The 15,082-nt window shown below is 44.2% G+C and overlaps 1 protein-coding gene and 1 long non-coding RNA gene across 2 annotated transcripts; both read right to left on the bottom strand.

Annotated features, from left to right (window-relative positions):
* Positions 1–755: 755 nt before the first annotated feature.
* Positions 756–9,015, bottom strand: LOC123482260 (ubiquitin-associated protein 1-like). The gene is made up of 4 exons (XM_045209335.1): positions 8,480–9,015; positions 6,873–7,088; positions 1,779–1,880; positions 756–1,431 (listed from the first exon to the last, which is right to left on the bottom strand). The coding sequence occupies exons 1-4, from the start codon at positions 8,861–8,863 to the stop codon at positions 1,297–1,299; spliced, it is 837 nt and encodes a 278-aa protein (XP_045065270.1). The 5' UTR covers positions 8,864–9,015; the 3' UTR covers positions 756–1,296.
* A 1-nt stretch (position 9,016) lies between these two features.
* On the bottom strand, positions 9,017–14,401 carry LOC123482261. The gene is made up of 3 exons (XR_006657640.1): positions 14,061–14,401; positions 11,359–11,512; positions 9,017–9,087 (listed from the first exon to the last, which is right to left on the bottom strand). It is a non-coding gene; the product is annotated as an uncharacterized LOC123482261 (long non-coding RNA).
* Positions 14,402–15,082: the final 681 nt, after the last annotated feature.

Genomic DNA, 15,082 nt, shown 5'->3' with positions numbered 1-15,082 from the left:
GTTCTCTAAAGCTTTCCCGGTCCATCAACAGAAGATACACATCTTTAATAGATGCCGACTCTTCCATTCGCTTCGCTGCTCCCATCTAAGTTCTGCCGTGGCTTTGATAGTCAAATAACAAACCTGTATTGTGCTAACCCCATCCAAAATGAGCACACGTCGGCGGGGAAAGCATGGCAAAAATGTGGAAGTGTCTCCCACACAAATCAAGATCTAATATGATGTGGGTACCATGAGACATGAGTAGGATTTACAAGTTTATTGCATTTATATTAATCGTCAATGTTTTTTTGTAACATCTGAAAACAGAAATCTCAATTCTCATATGCATTTGATCTGTATACAATAGTTCTGTATCATAGGCAAAAACAAAACAAATAAATACAAAATACATTCAGTTAATTTTAAAGTGCAAGTTACAGTATGTACAACTTCAAGTGGGTCCTTTCAGGCAACCTGCCATATAAAAAAAGATTGACAAGTTTCTTTCAGGTTTCGATCTTTCACGCCGTACACACACCCTTCAAATACAGATAATATTATTATTATTTATAATATGACTGACCAGTAACATAGGTTGCATCCCAAATGGCACTCTATTCCTATATAGTGCACTACTTTTGAACAGCGCCTTATGGGCCTTGGTCAAAAGTATTGCACTATAAAGGGAATAGGGTGCCATTTGGGATGCAACAATAGTTTACTGGAAAAAAAGAATTCATTACAGATCGAACTTATGTTAAAAAATACTATGACAATTGCTATGACACTTGAAATTGACAAAGGAAATTGACAAAAATGGGCAAATCACATAACAAACATTTTGTCCAAATCTGAAATGTAATAAATCTATGTAATAAATTGATTGTCTGTAAATGGTATTGTTTAAGTTTTACTTTGCCTAGAAGGCCACTGTTCATTTCCTGATTTGCTAGAATGTATAGTTTTAGTGTGCTCCAGTGAATCAACATTGTTTCAACATGCGAATTGCAATTTGAAAATGACATATCATTAAAAGGGATAGTGAAAAGTCATCATCACTGTTTTTGCTCTGGACTGAAAGTGCTCAATCTTGAAAACGTCACAGGTGACATGCACCATTTATGGGGATTGAATTAACTGTGGACTAATAAACGAAATAGTAAAATATAGTTTTTGAGTGAACTATCCCTTTAATATGATACATTAGCTAACACAAAATGTTTGTAGTAAACAGGCAACACAGGAACTGTGCTTGTGTTCGTGCATGTATGTCGCCTACAAGGTAATTTTTTGTGGGAGTAGACATTGGCCCTGTCACGTCACACGCATCATCAGCTCTTCCAGGGCCCTCTCGCGGTGGTTCTCGTGGACTAACAGAACCTCTTTGATAGCGTTCTGCTGGAATCCCATCTCATTGAACTGAGCCAGCAGGTGAAGAAACTCCTCAGCCTGAGGGGAGAGAGGAGAGAAACCATCAGATGATAGAGCAGCTTTTACAGTTAAAGGGATAGTTCACCCAAATGACATGTTGGTTTCCTTACCCTGTAAGTAGTTTATGGACAAGGTAAGACACCAATCCATGCTTTGGTTTTGTTTAGCTGGCCACTGTCTCCAATTGCTTACTTTTTAGCATTCAGAGGGTAAGGAAGCCAATATGTAATTTTGTATTTTGGGTGAACTATTCCTTTAAATCCAGCAGTACAATTCAATTCAAATTGATTTGTTGTTCATTAGAGGAAAGCTGTGAGGTAAAAGAGAATACCAAGATAAATAAATAAATAATCAATTATGTTTACCTTGGTCTCACAGTTCTGGAACATCTCCAGGGCCTCCTCCACCTGCGCCTCGTCGTAGCCCCGCTCACACAGTCTATCGCAGGCCACCAGATAGCGTAGGATCTGCACACAACCACCACACCACCACGGATTACTACCACTAATAGCATTACTGTCGCTAGCAGGTAAACAGTTGCCTGGGTAACTGTCTGTCTCTGCACTCAACAGCAGTCTGTCAACAAAATATATTCAAGTGACGAGCATTAGACACAAAGCAGCCACAAATATGGTTGACAAGATGATTAGAAGAATACCCGTTTCACACCATCACACTGATCTCAACTGTACTGTGCTGACTTAGATATTTTCTTTTCATATTGTCCTTTCCAGCACGGCTTCAGTAACTATGGTGGATGCGTAACCATGTCAGTGCATTACAGATTGGTAGTGTGAAAAGGGTAAATGTTTCAGTGTAACTGTGAGTATTAACTGATGTGGTTCTTGTGAATCTGGCACTGTGCTCTGTGGTGTTCTATATCAATATGTGTGCCATTATGGCAAGAGTCCAATTACTCCTAACACAGCAGTATCTATAACGATGATAATTAAGTCAGATCATATTTCTGCAGTGACAACTTGGTGTCACACACACACCAGGATGAGGAAGACACATTAGGTGAGTCTATAGACACATTATATATATTTTAAAAAATCTGATAAGCCAATCTTGTGCTAATGACATCACTCTGAAATGGAGAATAACTGATCTGAGATCAGCAGAGTGAAAGGTAATATGTGTGAGAGCAGGGTGACCCATGGCCCTGTTTTAACATGAGGAGCACGGAGGGAGAGAGAGAGAGGGCGGGGGGATTACACTGATTAAATAGGTAATTGATTAAAGAGTTGATCCCTGTTGATGTAACTCTCCAGCTGCCTTCTTTCTACACTCTGACTGGGAGAGAAGGAAGGAGATGGAGAGAAGGGAGGGAGGAAGAGATGGAAGGAGAAAGAGGAAGGAGAGAGGGGAGGGAGGGAGAGATGGAAGGAGGGAGAGATGGAAGGAGAGAGAGGAAGGAGAGAGGGGAGGGAGGGAGATGGAAGAAGAGAGGGGAGGGAGAGAGAAATGGAAGGAGAGAGGGAAGGGAGGGAGAGAGAGGAAGGAGAGAGAAGAAGGAGAGAGGGGAGGGAGGGAGAGATGGAAGGAGAGAGGGGAGGGAGGGAGGGAGGTGAGGGAGGAGAGATGGAAGGAGAGAGGGGAGGGAGGGAGAGATGGAAGGAGAGAGGGGAGGGAGGGGAGATGGAAGGAGAGAGGGAGGGAGGGAGAGATGGAAGGGGAGAGAGGAAGGAGAGAGGGGAGGGAGGGAGAGAGAGATGGAAGGAGAGAGGGGAAGGAGCGAGGGGAGGGAGGGAAAGATGGAAGGAGAGAGGGGAGGGAGGGAGAGATGGAAGGAGGGAGAGGGAGGGAGAGAGGGGAGGGAGGGAGAGATGGAAGGAGAGAGAGGAAGGAGAGAGGGGAGGGAGGGAGAGATGGAAGGAGAGAGGGAGGGAGGGAGAGATGGAAGGAGAGAGGGAGGGAGGGAGAGATGGAAGGAGAGAGATGGAAGGAGAGAGGGAGGGGAGAGATGGAAGGAGAGAGAGAGAGATGGAAGGAGAGAGGGGAGGGAGGGAGAGATGGAAAGAGAGAGAGGAAGGAGAGAGGGGAGGGAGGAAGATATGGAAGGAGAGAGGGAGGGAAGATGGAAGGAGAGAGGGGAGGGAGAGATGGAAGGAGAGAGGGAGATGGAAGGAGAGAGGGGAGGGAGAGATGGAAGGAGAGAGAGGAAGGAGAGGGGAGGGAGGGAGAGATGGAAGGAGAGGGGGAAGGGAGGGAGAGATGGAAGGAGAGAGGGAAGGGAGGGAGAGATGGAAGGAGAGAGAGATAAAAATAAAATGGAAGAGAGGGTTGAGGAAGGATGGAGAGAGAAATAGATAGGAGCAAAGGGGGTGGGCGGTGTAGAGAGAGGGCTGACGAGAGAGAGAGAGAGAGAGAAGAGGGCATAGAGAGGGGGGGCCTAAGAGAAGAGCTGAACCCTGGCTACAACCTCCACACAGCAGGCTAGGCAACTTTCTAAACCATTTAGCCCAGCTAACTTGAATGTGTCACTTGATTCATGGTCAAGGACACTTTGATAAGGTCCTGTTTATCCACTCCCCCTCCGCTGCTTCCCAAAGCCCCCCTCCAGGGCCCTGCCCACTGGACCATGCATCACACGGAGGGAGAGGAGCCAGAGGTAGCCCCTGAGGGAGAGGAGCCAGAGGCAGCCCCTGAGGGAGAGGAGCCAGAGGTAGCCCCTGAGGGAGAGGAGCCAGAGGCAGCTCCTGAAACTGCACTACCGTTCAAAAGTTTGGGGTCACTTAGAAATGTCCTTGTTTTCTAGAGAAAAGCAATTTTTTTGTCCATTAAAATAACATCAAATTGATCAGAAATACAGTGTCGACATTGTTAATGTTTTAAATGGCTATAACGGCTGATTTTTTATGGAATATCTACATCGGCGTACAGAGGCCCATTATCAGCAACCATCAGTCCTGTGTTCCAATGGCACGTTGTGTTTGCTAATCCAAGTTTATCATTTTAAAAGGCTAATTGATCATTAGAAAACCCTTTTGCAATTATGTTAGCACAGCTGAAAACTGTTGTGCTGATTAAAGAAGCAATAAAACTGGCCTTCTTGAGACTAGTTGAGTATCTTGAGCATCAGCAATTGTGGGTTCGATTACAGGCTCAAAATGGCCAGAAACAAATAACTTTCTTCTGAAACTCGTCAGTCTACTCTTGTTCTGAGAAATGAAGGCTATTCCATGTGAGAAATTGCCAAGAAACTGAAGATCTCGTACAACGCTGTGTACTCCTCCCTTCACAGAACAGCGCAAACTGGCTATTACCAGAATAGAAAGAGGAGTGGGAGGCCCCGGTGCACAACTGAGCAAGAGGACAAATACATTAAAGTGTCTAGTTTGAGAAACAGGCACCTCACAGGTCCTCAACTGGCAGCTTCATTAAATAGTACCCGCAAAACACCAGTCTCAACGTCAACAGTGAAGAGGCGACTCCGGGATGCTGACCTTCTAGGCAGAGTTGCAAAGAAAAAGCCATATCTCAGACTGCCCATCTTAATCTTTTATTTTTATTGACCAGTCTGAGATATGGCTTTTTCTTTGCAGTTTTATTGTTCTTTAATCAGCACAACAGTTTTCAGCTGTGCTAACATAATTTCAAAAGGGTTTTCTAATGATCAATTAGACTTTTGAAATGATAGACTTGGATTAGCAAACACAACGTGCCATTGGAACACAGGACTGATGGTTGCTGATAATGGGCCTCTGTATGCCTATGTAGATATTCCATAAAAAATCAGCCGTTTCCAGCTACAATAGCCATTTACAACATTAACAATGTCTACACTGTATTTCTGATCAATTTGATGTTATTTTAAATGGACAAAAAAATTGCTTTTCTATCGAAAACAAGGACATTTCTAAGTGACCCCAAACTTTTGTACGGTAGTGTATATGTGACTCTGCTGAGAACACACATAATACTGAGCAGGTTGTGGAAACTTTGGAGGATCTGGTATCTATTTTTACAATTGTGTTTTTTACCCTCCTCCCCTCTCCCTCTTCATAGGCAAATGGCATCAAATACGAGCCGGGCTGCGGGGAGCTAAAACCATATGTTCTGCTCGGTCGTTAACGCCAAAGCCAACAGTGAGGTAGATGCACACTGTCGGATGGGGAAAAGTTGAGAGTGCTGGCAGCATGTCCAGCTACGTGGGCTCATTGCTCAGAAATGTGGCACTGTAGCAAATTACATAAACGTGGGGCTTTTGGTTGTATGTATTTGAATTTATTAAGGATCCCAATTAGTTCCTGCCAAGGCAGCAGCTACTCTTCCTGGGGTCCAGCAACATTCATGCAGTTACAGTATATATACAATAAAAAATATTACATTACATTTCATAACACGGGTCGGGAGCGATTGTACCTTTACAATATGAAGCACAGAGCTAGGTTGACATACTATTTCAAATTATTCCAAATACTTTAGCTGGGCTTGATTGAGCTTGCTTGGTGCAATGGAACCAATAGAATAGTCACAAAAGTACAATCCCCGCCCATCTGGCATTCCAGGCAGGCTAAAGCAACGCTATTACTATTTGAAAGATTTCAAATAGTATGTGAACCCAGTTGTGATGCAGCATTAGGGATATCAGACTTGGTTGGCTTTGAACAGAATAACACAGACACATCCAGGGGATAAAGGGATATGGTGGACTCTTTGAACCACGTCTGCTGAAGCAGCAGAGGATTAGGGATGTTTAGTGATCTGCTCTTTTTACTTAGAGACAGGACCGCTAAGCCTGAGCTAAGGGCCTTTTTACACTAGTCTGACTACACATACTAGTTCCAGGACACATATTGTTGTTGTGTATTAGAGACGGATCTAGATTCAAATCCCTCTTTCCCAACCCACCTCCATTGGTAATGTGGGAAACATCTACCCCCTTTACATGTTCAGTGTAAAGCATAGAATGTCTGGTTAATGAATCAAGTGTGCAACATTATTTGCAATATGGTTGAGATGAGAAGCGCCTTTATAGTTTGAATTGCTATCCTTATTTTGTTTGTCTATATACTAACACATGAAGAAGGACACATGAAGGCGAACTTAGCAAAACAAGGGATTTGGGGCCGCCATCTTTATGCACCTGCGCTATTGAAAAAGAGAACAGAGAGATGTGGCTGACGGGATCGGAGAGAGATCTGTTTCAACTACACTTGATGGCAATGTCTTTTTAGGCTAGAACACATTACGCTGCTACATCAACATATCACTCTGTCCGGTGTGTCAATGATGTCATGTAAAAACACAACACACATTACTTTGGATAAAAGCCTCTGCTAAATGTCCATAGTGTTGTGTTGACCACAGAATTAAATAGAGCACTAGAGCGGACATTGGCATCCCAGCAACACAACTACAGGACGGCCATCTTGGTCAGAGAAACTTACATTCTAGAAACTGGTCAAATTCATATGTCTATGAAATGTTTGTGACTGTGTTTTAAGACGGACCTGTTCTGGGCTCTGCTGGCCGGTCTTCTGCAGGGCGATGATGGCGGTGCGGAGCGGATAGCCCCTTTCTGTGATGGCCTGCAGCAGCTCTCTCTCCTCAGGGCTCAGCGCGGACAGCAGCTCCACCGAGGAGTCCAGCACTGACGTGGCGTGGGAACCCAGGGGTCGTGAGGTCACAGAGGGAAGGGCCGGCAGGCAGAAGTACGGACTCAGGGACTGCACACGCGGGGGGGAGAGCAGAGGAGAGAGTGTGAGGGGAGGGGAGGTGGGGAGTTTGACAAAGAAAGAAAGAAAGTCAGAAAGAAAGAAAGTCAGAAAGAAAGAAAGTCAGAAAGAAAGTCAGAAAGAAAGTCAGAAAGAAAGTCAGAAAGAAAGAAAGAAAGTCAGAAAGAAAGTCAGAAAACACCATGCAGGGAGAGGGTCAGCCTGAAACCCCAGCCTGACTGTGATGCCTCTCTATTTGCCTGTAGACTGACAACCTGACTGACAGCCTGTACGTGGAACTGGCAACATTCACGCAACATGAGGGCAACATTTATAGTGCATGACAGCACCGAAACGTACATGGCTGGCTAACCTTGAAACACTGCTTTGCTGAGAAAGACATTTCCCCGAGTAATTCCACTCGCTAATCCTGATGAAATTGTAATAACTTGAGACGATTCCAAGGACAGACTTTACACTAGCTATATTTAGAGCGCACATCCCTTGAAACATTTGAGAAATGTAAATTGGAAAAAAAGCTTAATATACTCAGGAGGATCTGTTTTCTCTATCAACTGACATACTGTATACAATTCGCTTTACAAAAATATGAATTTCATATATTTTTTTGTAAAAATGTATTTTACAAATCTATTTCAAAGTATGAAGTTAATCTGAAATACAATCTCGCATATTTCCATTCAAAATATCTACTGTATCTGGAGTTAAAGTTGAGCAAATCCCACATGAGCTTGTTGAGCTGTGGTTGGCATTAGAATAGGTCTGTTACTTAGTGTGGGGGTTTAAATAACTCCCTCATCTTTTTCCAGGCCCACGCTGCTCCGAGGCAGAGCCAGTTATAGTACCGTCATACTCTGCTCACCGAGGACATCTGGTTTGGGGCTTTAGTTTTAAAGATAGCCCATGGGAACTAGGAAGTGGGGACTTGAACTACACATCCTAGAGAAAATGTTTTTTTAAGAAATGGGAAAACATTCCCACTTATTGATAGAGGCATACCCGGGTGTAACTGAACCCATTGCTACTAATTCCTAGAAATATGAAATAAGGGATTGTGGAATAGAATAGCCTACTATGCCAGATAATATTGAGCTCATCAGTTGGACAATAATAATGTAAAACGGACACTTTTATCCAAAGAGACTCTGATCTGGTTTTTGTGTGTGTCGAATTCATGAATGTGTACAGCTAAAGAACTTAACTAACGTTGGTGACAGTGGCTAGGTAAACCAATCCAAAGCAATTTCAAGGCAAGTAAACAAATACGTAATTTTGTCATGTCAGGGAACTATCCCTTTAACTATCTAACAATAATAATGTATTCTGAGCCTTCAATACCATTTATCTACTATATTTCTCCTAATAGGAGGTCATGTCCGTACCGGATATGTTGGCTTGTGGTGTCTGATGGAGGGGACATGCTCCGTGTTGGCCCTGGTCAATGGGTGTCTGGACAGGGATGAGGAGGGTGGTGGCTTGGGTCCTCCTGGGGGGCAGGGTGTCCCCTGACTACACTCTCTGGAGGTCTCCAGAACGGACAGCGAGGACTGGCGGAGGTTCTTCCTACGCTGGTAGGTCACCAGACCGCTCTGAGAGACAGGTAGGTTCAGGATGTTAGGGGTGCAGGTCTGCCGTGGGTTCCTCACCCCAGGAACACGCTGATCCGACACGTACCCTGAACCGGACTCCAAGGAACCCTCTCCCGACGAAGAGCACTCCTCTTCCTCCTCGGAGTCGGAGATGACGAACTTGACCCGGGTGCGCATGTCGACCGGGTTCAGGCTGTGGGAGCGCTGGCGGGGGTTGGGCTCCCAGAAGTCAGAGCTGTGTCGGCTGGCCAGGCGGCTCTCCTGGGGGCTGCTGAAGAGGTGCCAGTAGGGTGGGCTGGAGGGGAGCACCTCGGATGGGGATCTGGGGCCGGGGGTTGGGGCTGGCTGGGGTAACCTCCCTGGAGGCCCTGGAGCACCCAGTTCTCCAAGCTGAACATGTACTGTAGACAGAGGTGAAGATGGGTTGGTCAATGGTTGTTGGTTGATGGGTGGGTGGATGGATGGATAAATGGAGTGTACTTTAAGAGAACCATTGAATCATGTTATATTGTCACTAACATATTTTCGAATAAAAACCAATCAAATGGCAAACCAACCAATCAAACAATCAATCAAACAATCAATAAGGTAAGCAGTCAGTCTAGCAAATGCTTCCTTCTTCCCTCAAAGCACTTCACATTGTTAAGGTGTCACGCACCTCATCGACTCACCGACTGCCAATGTCTAACACCCACTCAGCTTTCCCTTAGCGACTTGGTCTTTCACTTATCCAATATCATGTGATTAAGGGAAGGAAGTGAGGAAGGAAGGATCCAATAAGGCCAAGGACGCATCACAGCAAATGTTTCACAATCAATTCCTTCATTTTGTCTACATTTTTGGCTTTGTTTGCCTTCCAATCAATTTCCCAGACTGTAGGAAATAGCCTTGCATGTGATGCCAAAAACCACAAAACCATACATCAGATTGAAGCTATTCTCTCTGTTAACAAGATGAATGAATTGATCCCACAGGCACTTGCAATAGAGGTGTGTGTGTGCACGTTCACATTTGCGTATGTCTGTGTGTGTGTGTGTGTGTGTGTGTGTTCACAATTCCAATTCCCAGACTAGTAGTTCTTACCAAATAGCACCCCTGTTCCCTTTATATTCCGTGCACTACATACGAAATAGGGTGCTATTTGGGACACAACCCAGGTTCTGTTGGCTTTGGATGGATGAGGCTGTCAAACTCAACTCTCTCCAGATCAGAGGAGGTGAAAGTAAAATCAGAAAATCTCCAAATAAGGCTCCTATAATAATCACACTGGGTTTATCAGATCATAAACCATAATGACTATGGCTTTAGGGTAATATTAACAATGAGGAGATTCTGTATGCGTTGCAAATGGCTGCCTATTCCCTATATAGTGTAATAATCTTCACCAGGGCCAATAGGCCTCTGGTCAAAAGTTGTGCACTATATAGGGAATAGGGTGCCATTTGGGATCTATGCTCTGTCTCCCACCAGCTGGAAGAATAAAGAGACTTGCAGTACTGGGGCTTCAAGAGAAGTCAGAGAGATGTTAAGGTATACAATGCCATCTAATGTACGTACTATATGCATTGCAAAGGCAGAAGTTAATAGATTTGTATTTATTTAGGACAATACCTATGAAATTAATTCAAATCCAACCAAATACTTCCACAAATTAGCCTGTTCTCAGATCTGATTGTGCTGACTTGCCAATGACCATAGAAGTTGGCGAGTATAGCACAAACAGAACTGGGACCAGGAAACCACCATTTTTGTTGATGTTTAATTAATTACATAAAGGCCATGCCGTAAAGGTATTGATTTAAAAAAAAAACTTCCCAGCAGTTTTTCTGGCCCCAGTATTAAGCTATGTTATAGCCTATGGGCTATGTAGGAGAACATCCTACACACTCTGTGTGTTGAGGCCTCTGGGAATTTAGAAACTAACCATACTCAAACCCTAACACAATTAAGGAGAAAGCTTGGCCAAGGTTTTGACAACTGAACCGAAGAGAGATATTTTCCCTTCACCGTTAAATACACAACCATGTCGGTGGTCACTGTGGGATTTAGATCTGGCAGTGTAGCAGTGGACGGGTCAAAGGCCACCCAGTATCATAATAGTCCTAATTACACTAAGACAAGAGTAGGAGACGTCAGCCATTTTACCATGGCTTCAACTTCTACCCAGTAAAAGTCGATGACAACATTGGAAAACAGCGTGTTTAAACCACCCCCTTGTTAAAAATGTGTTATGTTCTATCTGTTTTGATGTTTATGTTTTTGTCTCCTGTGTAACACAGCGAAAAAGTCCTTGCAACCATGTGTAGTTTGGCAATAAAGCTTTCTGGTGTCATCGACAAATAAATAAATGATAGGCTTTGTGTCTTTGTCCCAGTATAGAAAAGCCTTTTTTATACATCTCACCTGTCATAATCACTGAACTAACAGAACTGGATGGCAGGGAGAGATCTGAAGTAGGTGTTAATGGCAGAGGGTCTGTGTTGTTCTGACTTCATATCATACTAAACAGCTCCTTGCAATGATCAGTGATAATGTGGAGTGATAAAAGTGAATGGTAGTGATGTGTATTCTACCCTCAATCTCTTGCAGTATGAGGGGGGTTGTGTGGTATTGCGCGGTATTGCGCACACACGCACACACACAAACACACACACACACACACACACACCAACCTCTGTCTCCTGCAGTATGGTGAGGTAGTCTGGGACAGTGATGTCTGGGGCCGTGATCAGCTCCACCTCTTCCCTGGGCCCCTCCAGAGATCCCAGAAGGGTCTTAAAGGGAATATCGTCCAGACAGGACATCCTCCTGCTGCTCTTCTGGTCACTGGTGGAGAGGGAGAGAAGAGGAGTAGGAGGGAGAGAGGAGGAGGAGGAGGAGGAGGAGGAGGAGAAGGAGGAGGAGGGAGAGAGGAGAAGGGAGAGAGGAGGAGGAGAAGGAAGAGGAGGAGTAGGAGGAGGAGGAGGAGGAGGAGGAGGAGGAGGGAGAGAGGAGAAGGGAGAGAGGAGGAGGAGGGACAGAGGGGAAAAGAGAGGGAGGAGGTGAGGAGGAGGAGGAGAAGGAAGAGGAGGAGGAGGAGGGAGAGAGGAGGAGGAGGGAGAGAGGAGGAGAAGGGAGAGAGGAGGGAGAGAGGAGGAGAAGGGAGAGAGGAGAAGGAAGAGGGGGAGAGGAGGATGGGGAGGAAGAGGAGGAGGGAGAGAAAGAGGAGGAGGGAGAGAGGAGAGAGATATCAGTTTTCAACACAGTCTACTATTGTCAATCATTGTAACCTCGACTCCAGCTGTTCTAGTAACTAGAATACGGTGTTGAGGTCTGGTACTGAGAGACTACAACCATTGTTGAGCTACATGTTGCACTTCAGAACAGGTTTAATATAATACTGAACAGCCAGTCTAAAGACATCTATTCCACTGGTAATGGCAAATCCACCCCAAGTGTTGTGGTAAGGTTTGACAAGTGAGCTATATTGCCTCTCCTGAAATAAATTGCCTGGTATCTCTGTCACATTTAAACAGGATTGGATCGGAACTCCGAAGAGACCAAAACAGACTCTCCTCTTGGTTCTCAGAAATCCCAGGCTCTTTTTCCTTTTTATATCGGTAGATTCTGTTACACAATCCAGGAGAGGGAAGTCTGGGGGTAGAGGATTAAGGATGATAAGGCACCACGTCTGACCCACTCAGTCGTCAACACCTGATGCTCCTCTCCTATTGGCTGAAAGGGACGGAAAACACACACGCACGCAAGGCAGAAAGCAAGCATGCACGCCTGCACACACACTGCCGTACGAAAGAAAGAACGCAAACAGATGCACACGTACACACACCAGTAAACCCTCCTATGGCAGACAGAAGGTGTTATGACGAGGCTAAAGCGTCATCACCACTAAGTCCCTCCCACCACCACAGCTGATCATCAACCTCAATATGGCTGCTGCCGTAGAATTAGAATGATTAGAAAGGAAAATAATACCCTATTCTTTATACAGTACACTACTTATTTCTGGTCAAAAGTAGAGCACTATATAGGGAATACATCAAAGATTGTGATTTAAGGCATGGCCAAAATGTTGAAAAAAATGATTGTTGCAAATATTTGTTTTTTATGTAGCACAGAATTCTGGGCCCGTATTCATAAAATGTCTCAGGGTAGAGTACTGATCTAAGATCAGTTTTGCCTTTAAGATCATAATGAATAAGATTAGGCCTATGTGAACATGCGGGACCTGATCCAAGATTGCTTTATGAATATTGGCATTGGCCCTGAAGTGAGAAGCCTCGATTGATCCAACATTCCTAATGGTACACCAATATGGCCACCGACGTACCCACCACGAGATGTTAATTTGAATGGGAATGTCTGCTCCACAGAACTATAACAAGTAGAATGAATGTCCTCATTCAAGTCAATAATGCCACAATGGGTGGGTGGACAAGTCAAATTGTGGTCTGAGGGGTTGTACCCATTTTAGCTCCACTTGTTTTAATTCTATGGCTGCCCCTCTAGCTTCAAATGGAGCTGGACTAATGACCAGGCTGGAGACCTAAACAGACAGATGCCGGTTAAGCTCATCAACTTGTTTTTAAGCGCACAAAGAGCGAGACAATGGAATGTTCAAGAAGCCAATGACAGTAGACCTACATTGCACAGTATAGTCGTCTGTTTCCTTTGTTAAACTACACCACTGGAAATGCTTTGTCTTTTCTAAATGTTGTGTTTCTTTTAAGTAGGACTATCTATCTATCCTTTTAAATGAATAACCTATTCAGCAAATATTTTGTATGGTTCCAGAGAGTGGGGAAACACCTTCCATATTGTTCAACACTTGTAGGCCTATTATGGCCATCATGCAAAGGTGAGTGAGAAATATGAGAAACACACGAGAAACACATAACGCTATTACAGGTATTATGTACCAAGACGACAATAGTGCCATACACTGGACATTGACTGATGAACAAGGGTTCAGTAAGTTACAGTTGCCCAAAAGAAGCAAGAGGAAAACTAGTGGTTACTTCTACTAGATACTACCTTAACAATGAAGGGTAATATGAAGTAGGCTAGTAAAAATAAGATAATTCCAATCACAATAAAATAACTGACTAATATCACCCAGCAGCATTCCCTGCCACATGGTAACTATTCTCATCACCAGAGGAACTATCATCCAGTATGTACTCCATCCCTACAATGAACCTCTGGAAAAGCATTTGCTACTCAAAATGATAGCACAAGCATATCAAAACATCCTTATGTGAAAAAAACAAGTTGGCGTGACATGAGGCGCTACCATCAAGTAAATACTCAAACTCAACCAAATCCATAAGTCATTACAAAACATTTTCTACTCAAATAAATGTATTTGTTTACGTACCTGTACTTGTTTCTGTGAGCAGTCCCTCTCTTCTCTGTAGTGCGTCCTTCCTCTCTCAGGCGTGGGTTACTGATGTGGTGTGTGTTGCTGCTGACTCTCCCAACCTGTTGGCAATTAAGAGCAGTGGGCGTGAGGTCTGAGGATACAGGAGGATTAACCCTCCTGAACCACTACGTTACTGATATAACACACTGACTTCAGCAGCTTACCTGCTGCTGCCGAGGCACATGTCGACTGGAAAGACCCATGGAAAACAACACTACCATTACACTGTAACCGCGTCCCAAATGGCACCCTATTCCAGTATTCCCTATATAGTGCACAAGTTTGAAAAGTAGTGCACTATATAGGGAATAGGCTGCCATTTGGGACTACCCAGGGTCTGTTAAGGAGGGTGAAAAATTACAGAGCGTTCAGATATAAATATATTTGGTAGAACAGATATGATAAGTCCCAAGCCATAACACATTAACTCAAATACCTCGTACCTCTGCACATTGATCTGGTAGTGGTATTCCCTGTATATAACTCCACATTGATCTGCTACTGGTACTCCCTGTATATAGCTCCACATTGATCTAGTACTGGTACTCCCTGTATATAGCTCCACATTGATCTGCTACTGGTACTCCCTGTATATAGCTCCACATTGATCTACTACTGGTACTCCCTGTATATAGCTCCACATTGATCTGCTACTGGTACTCCCTGTATATAGCTCCACATTGATCTGCTACTGGTACTCCCTGTATATAGCTCCACATTGATCTGCTACTGGTACTCCCTGTATATAGCTCCACATTGATCTAGTACTGGTACTCCCTGTATATAGCTCCACATTGATCTGCTACTGGTACTCCCTGTATATAGCTCCACATTGATCTAGTACTGGCACTCCCTGTATATAGCTCCACATTGATCTGCTACTGGTACTCCCTGTATATAGCTCCACATTGATCTAGTACTGGTACTCCCTGTTTATAGCTCCACATTGATCTGGTACTGGTACTCCCTGTATATAG

Source organism: Coregonus clupeaformis, chromosome 30 (genome assembly GCF_020615455.1).
Source record: "Coregonus clupeaformis isolate EN_2021a chromosome 30, ASM2061545v1, whole genome shotgun sequence".
In the NCBI taxonomy this organism is placed as follows: domain Eukaryota; kingdom Metazoa; phylum Chordata; class Actinopteri; order Salmoniformes; family Salmonidae; genus Coregonus; species Coregonus clupeaformis.
Note: the sequence above shows the minus strand (reverse complement) of the source record. Positions and strands in the feature narration are given on the sequence as shown.

Bases quoted from the DNA above. Each gene is read 5' to 3' on its own strand.
- LOC123482260 (XM_045209335.1), bottom strand. From the start codon at position 8,863: ATGCGCACCCGGGTCAAGTTCGTCATCTCCGACTCCGAGGAGGAAGAG. The intron at 7,089-8,479 runs GTACGGACATGA...CCGCGTGTGCAG, and splicing joins ACCACAAGCCAACATATCCG to TCCCTGAGTCCGTACTTCTG. The intron at 1,432-1,778 runs GTAAACATAATT...CTCTCCCCTCAG, and splicing joins TCCAGAACTGTGAGACCAAG to GCTGAGGAGTTTCTTCACCT.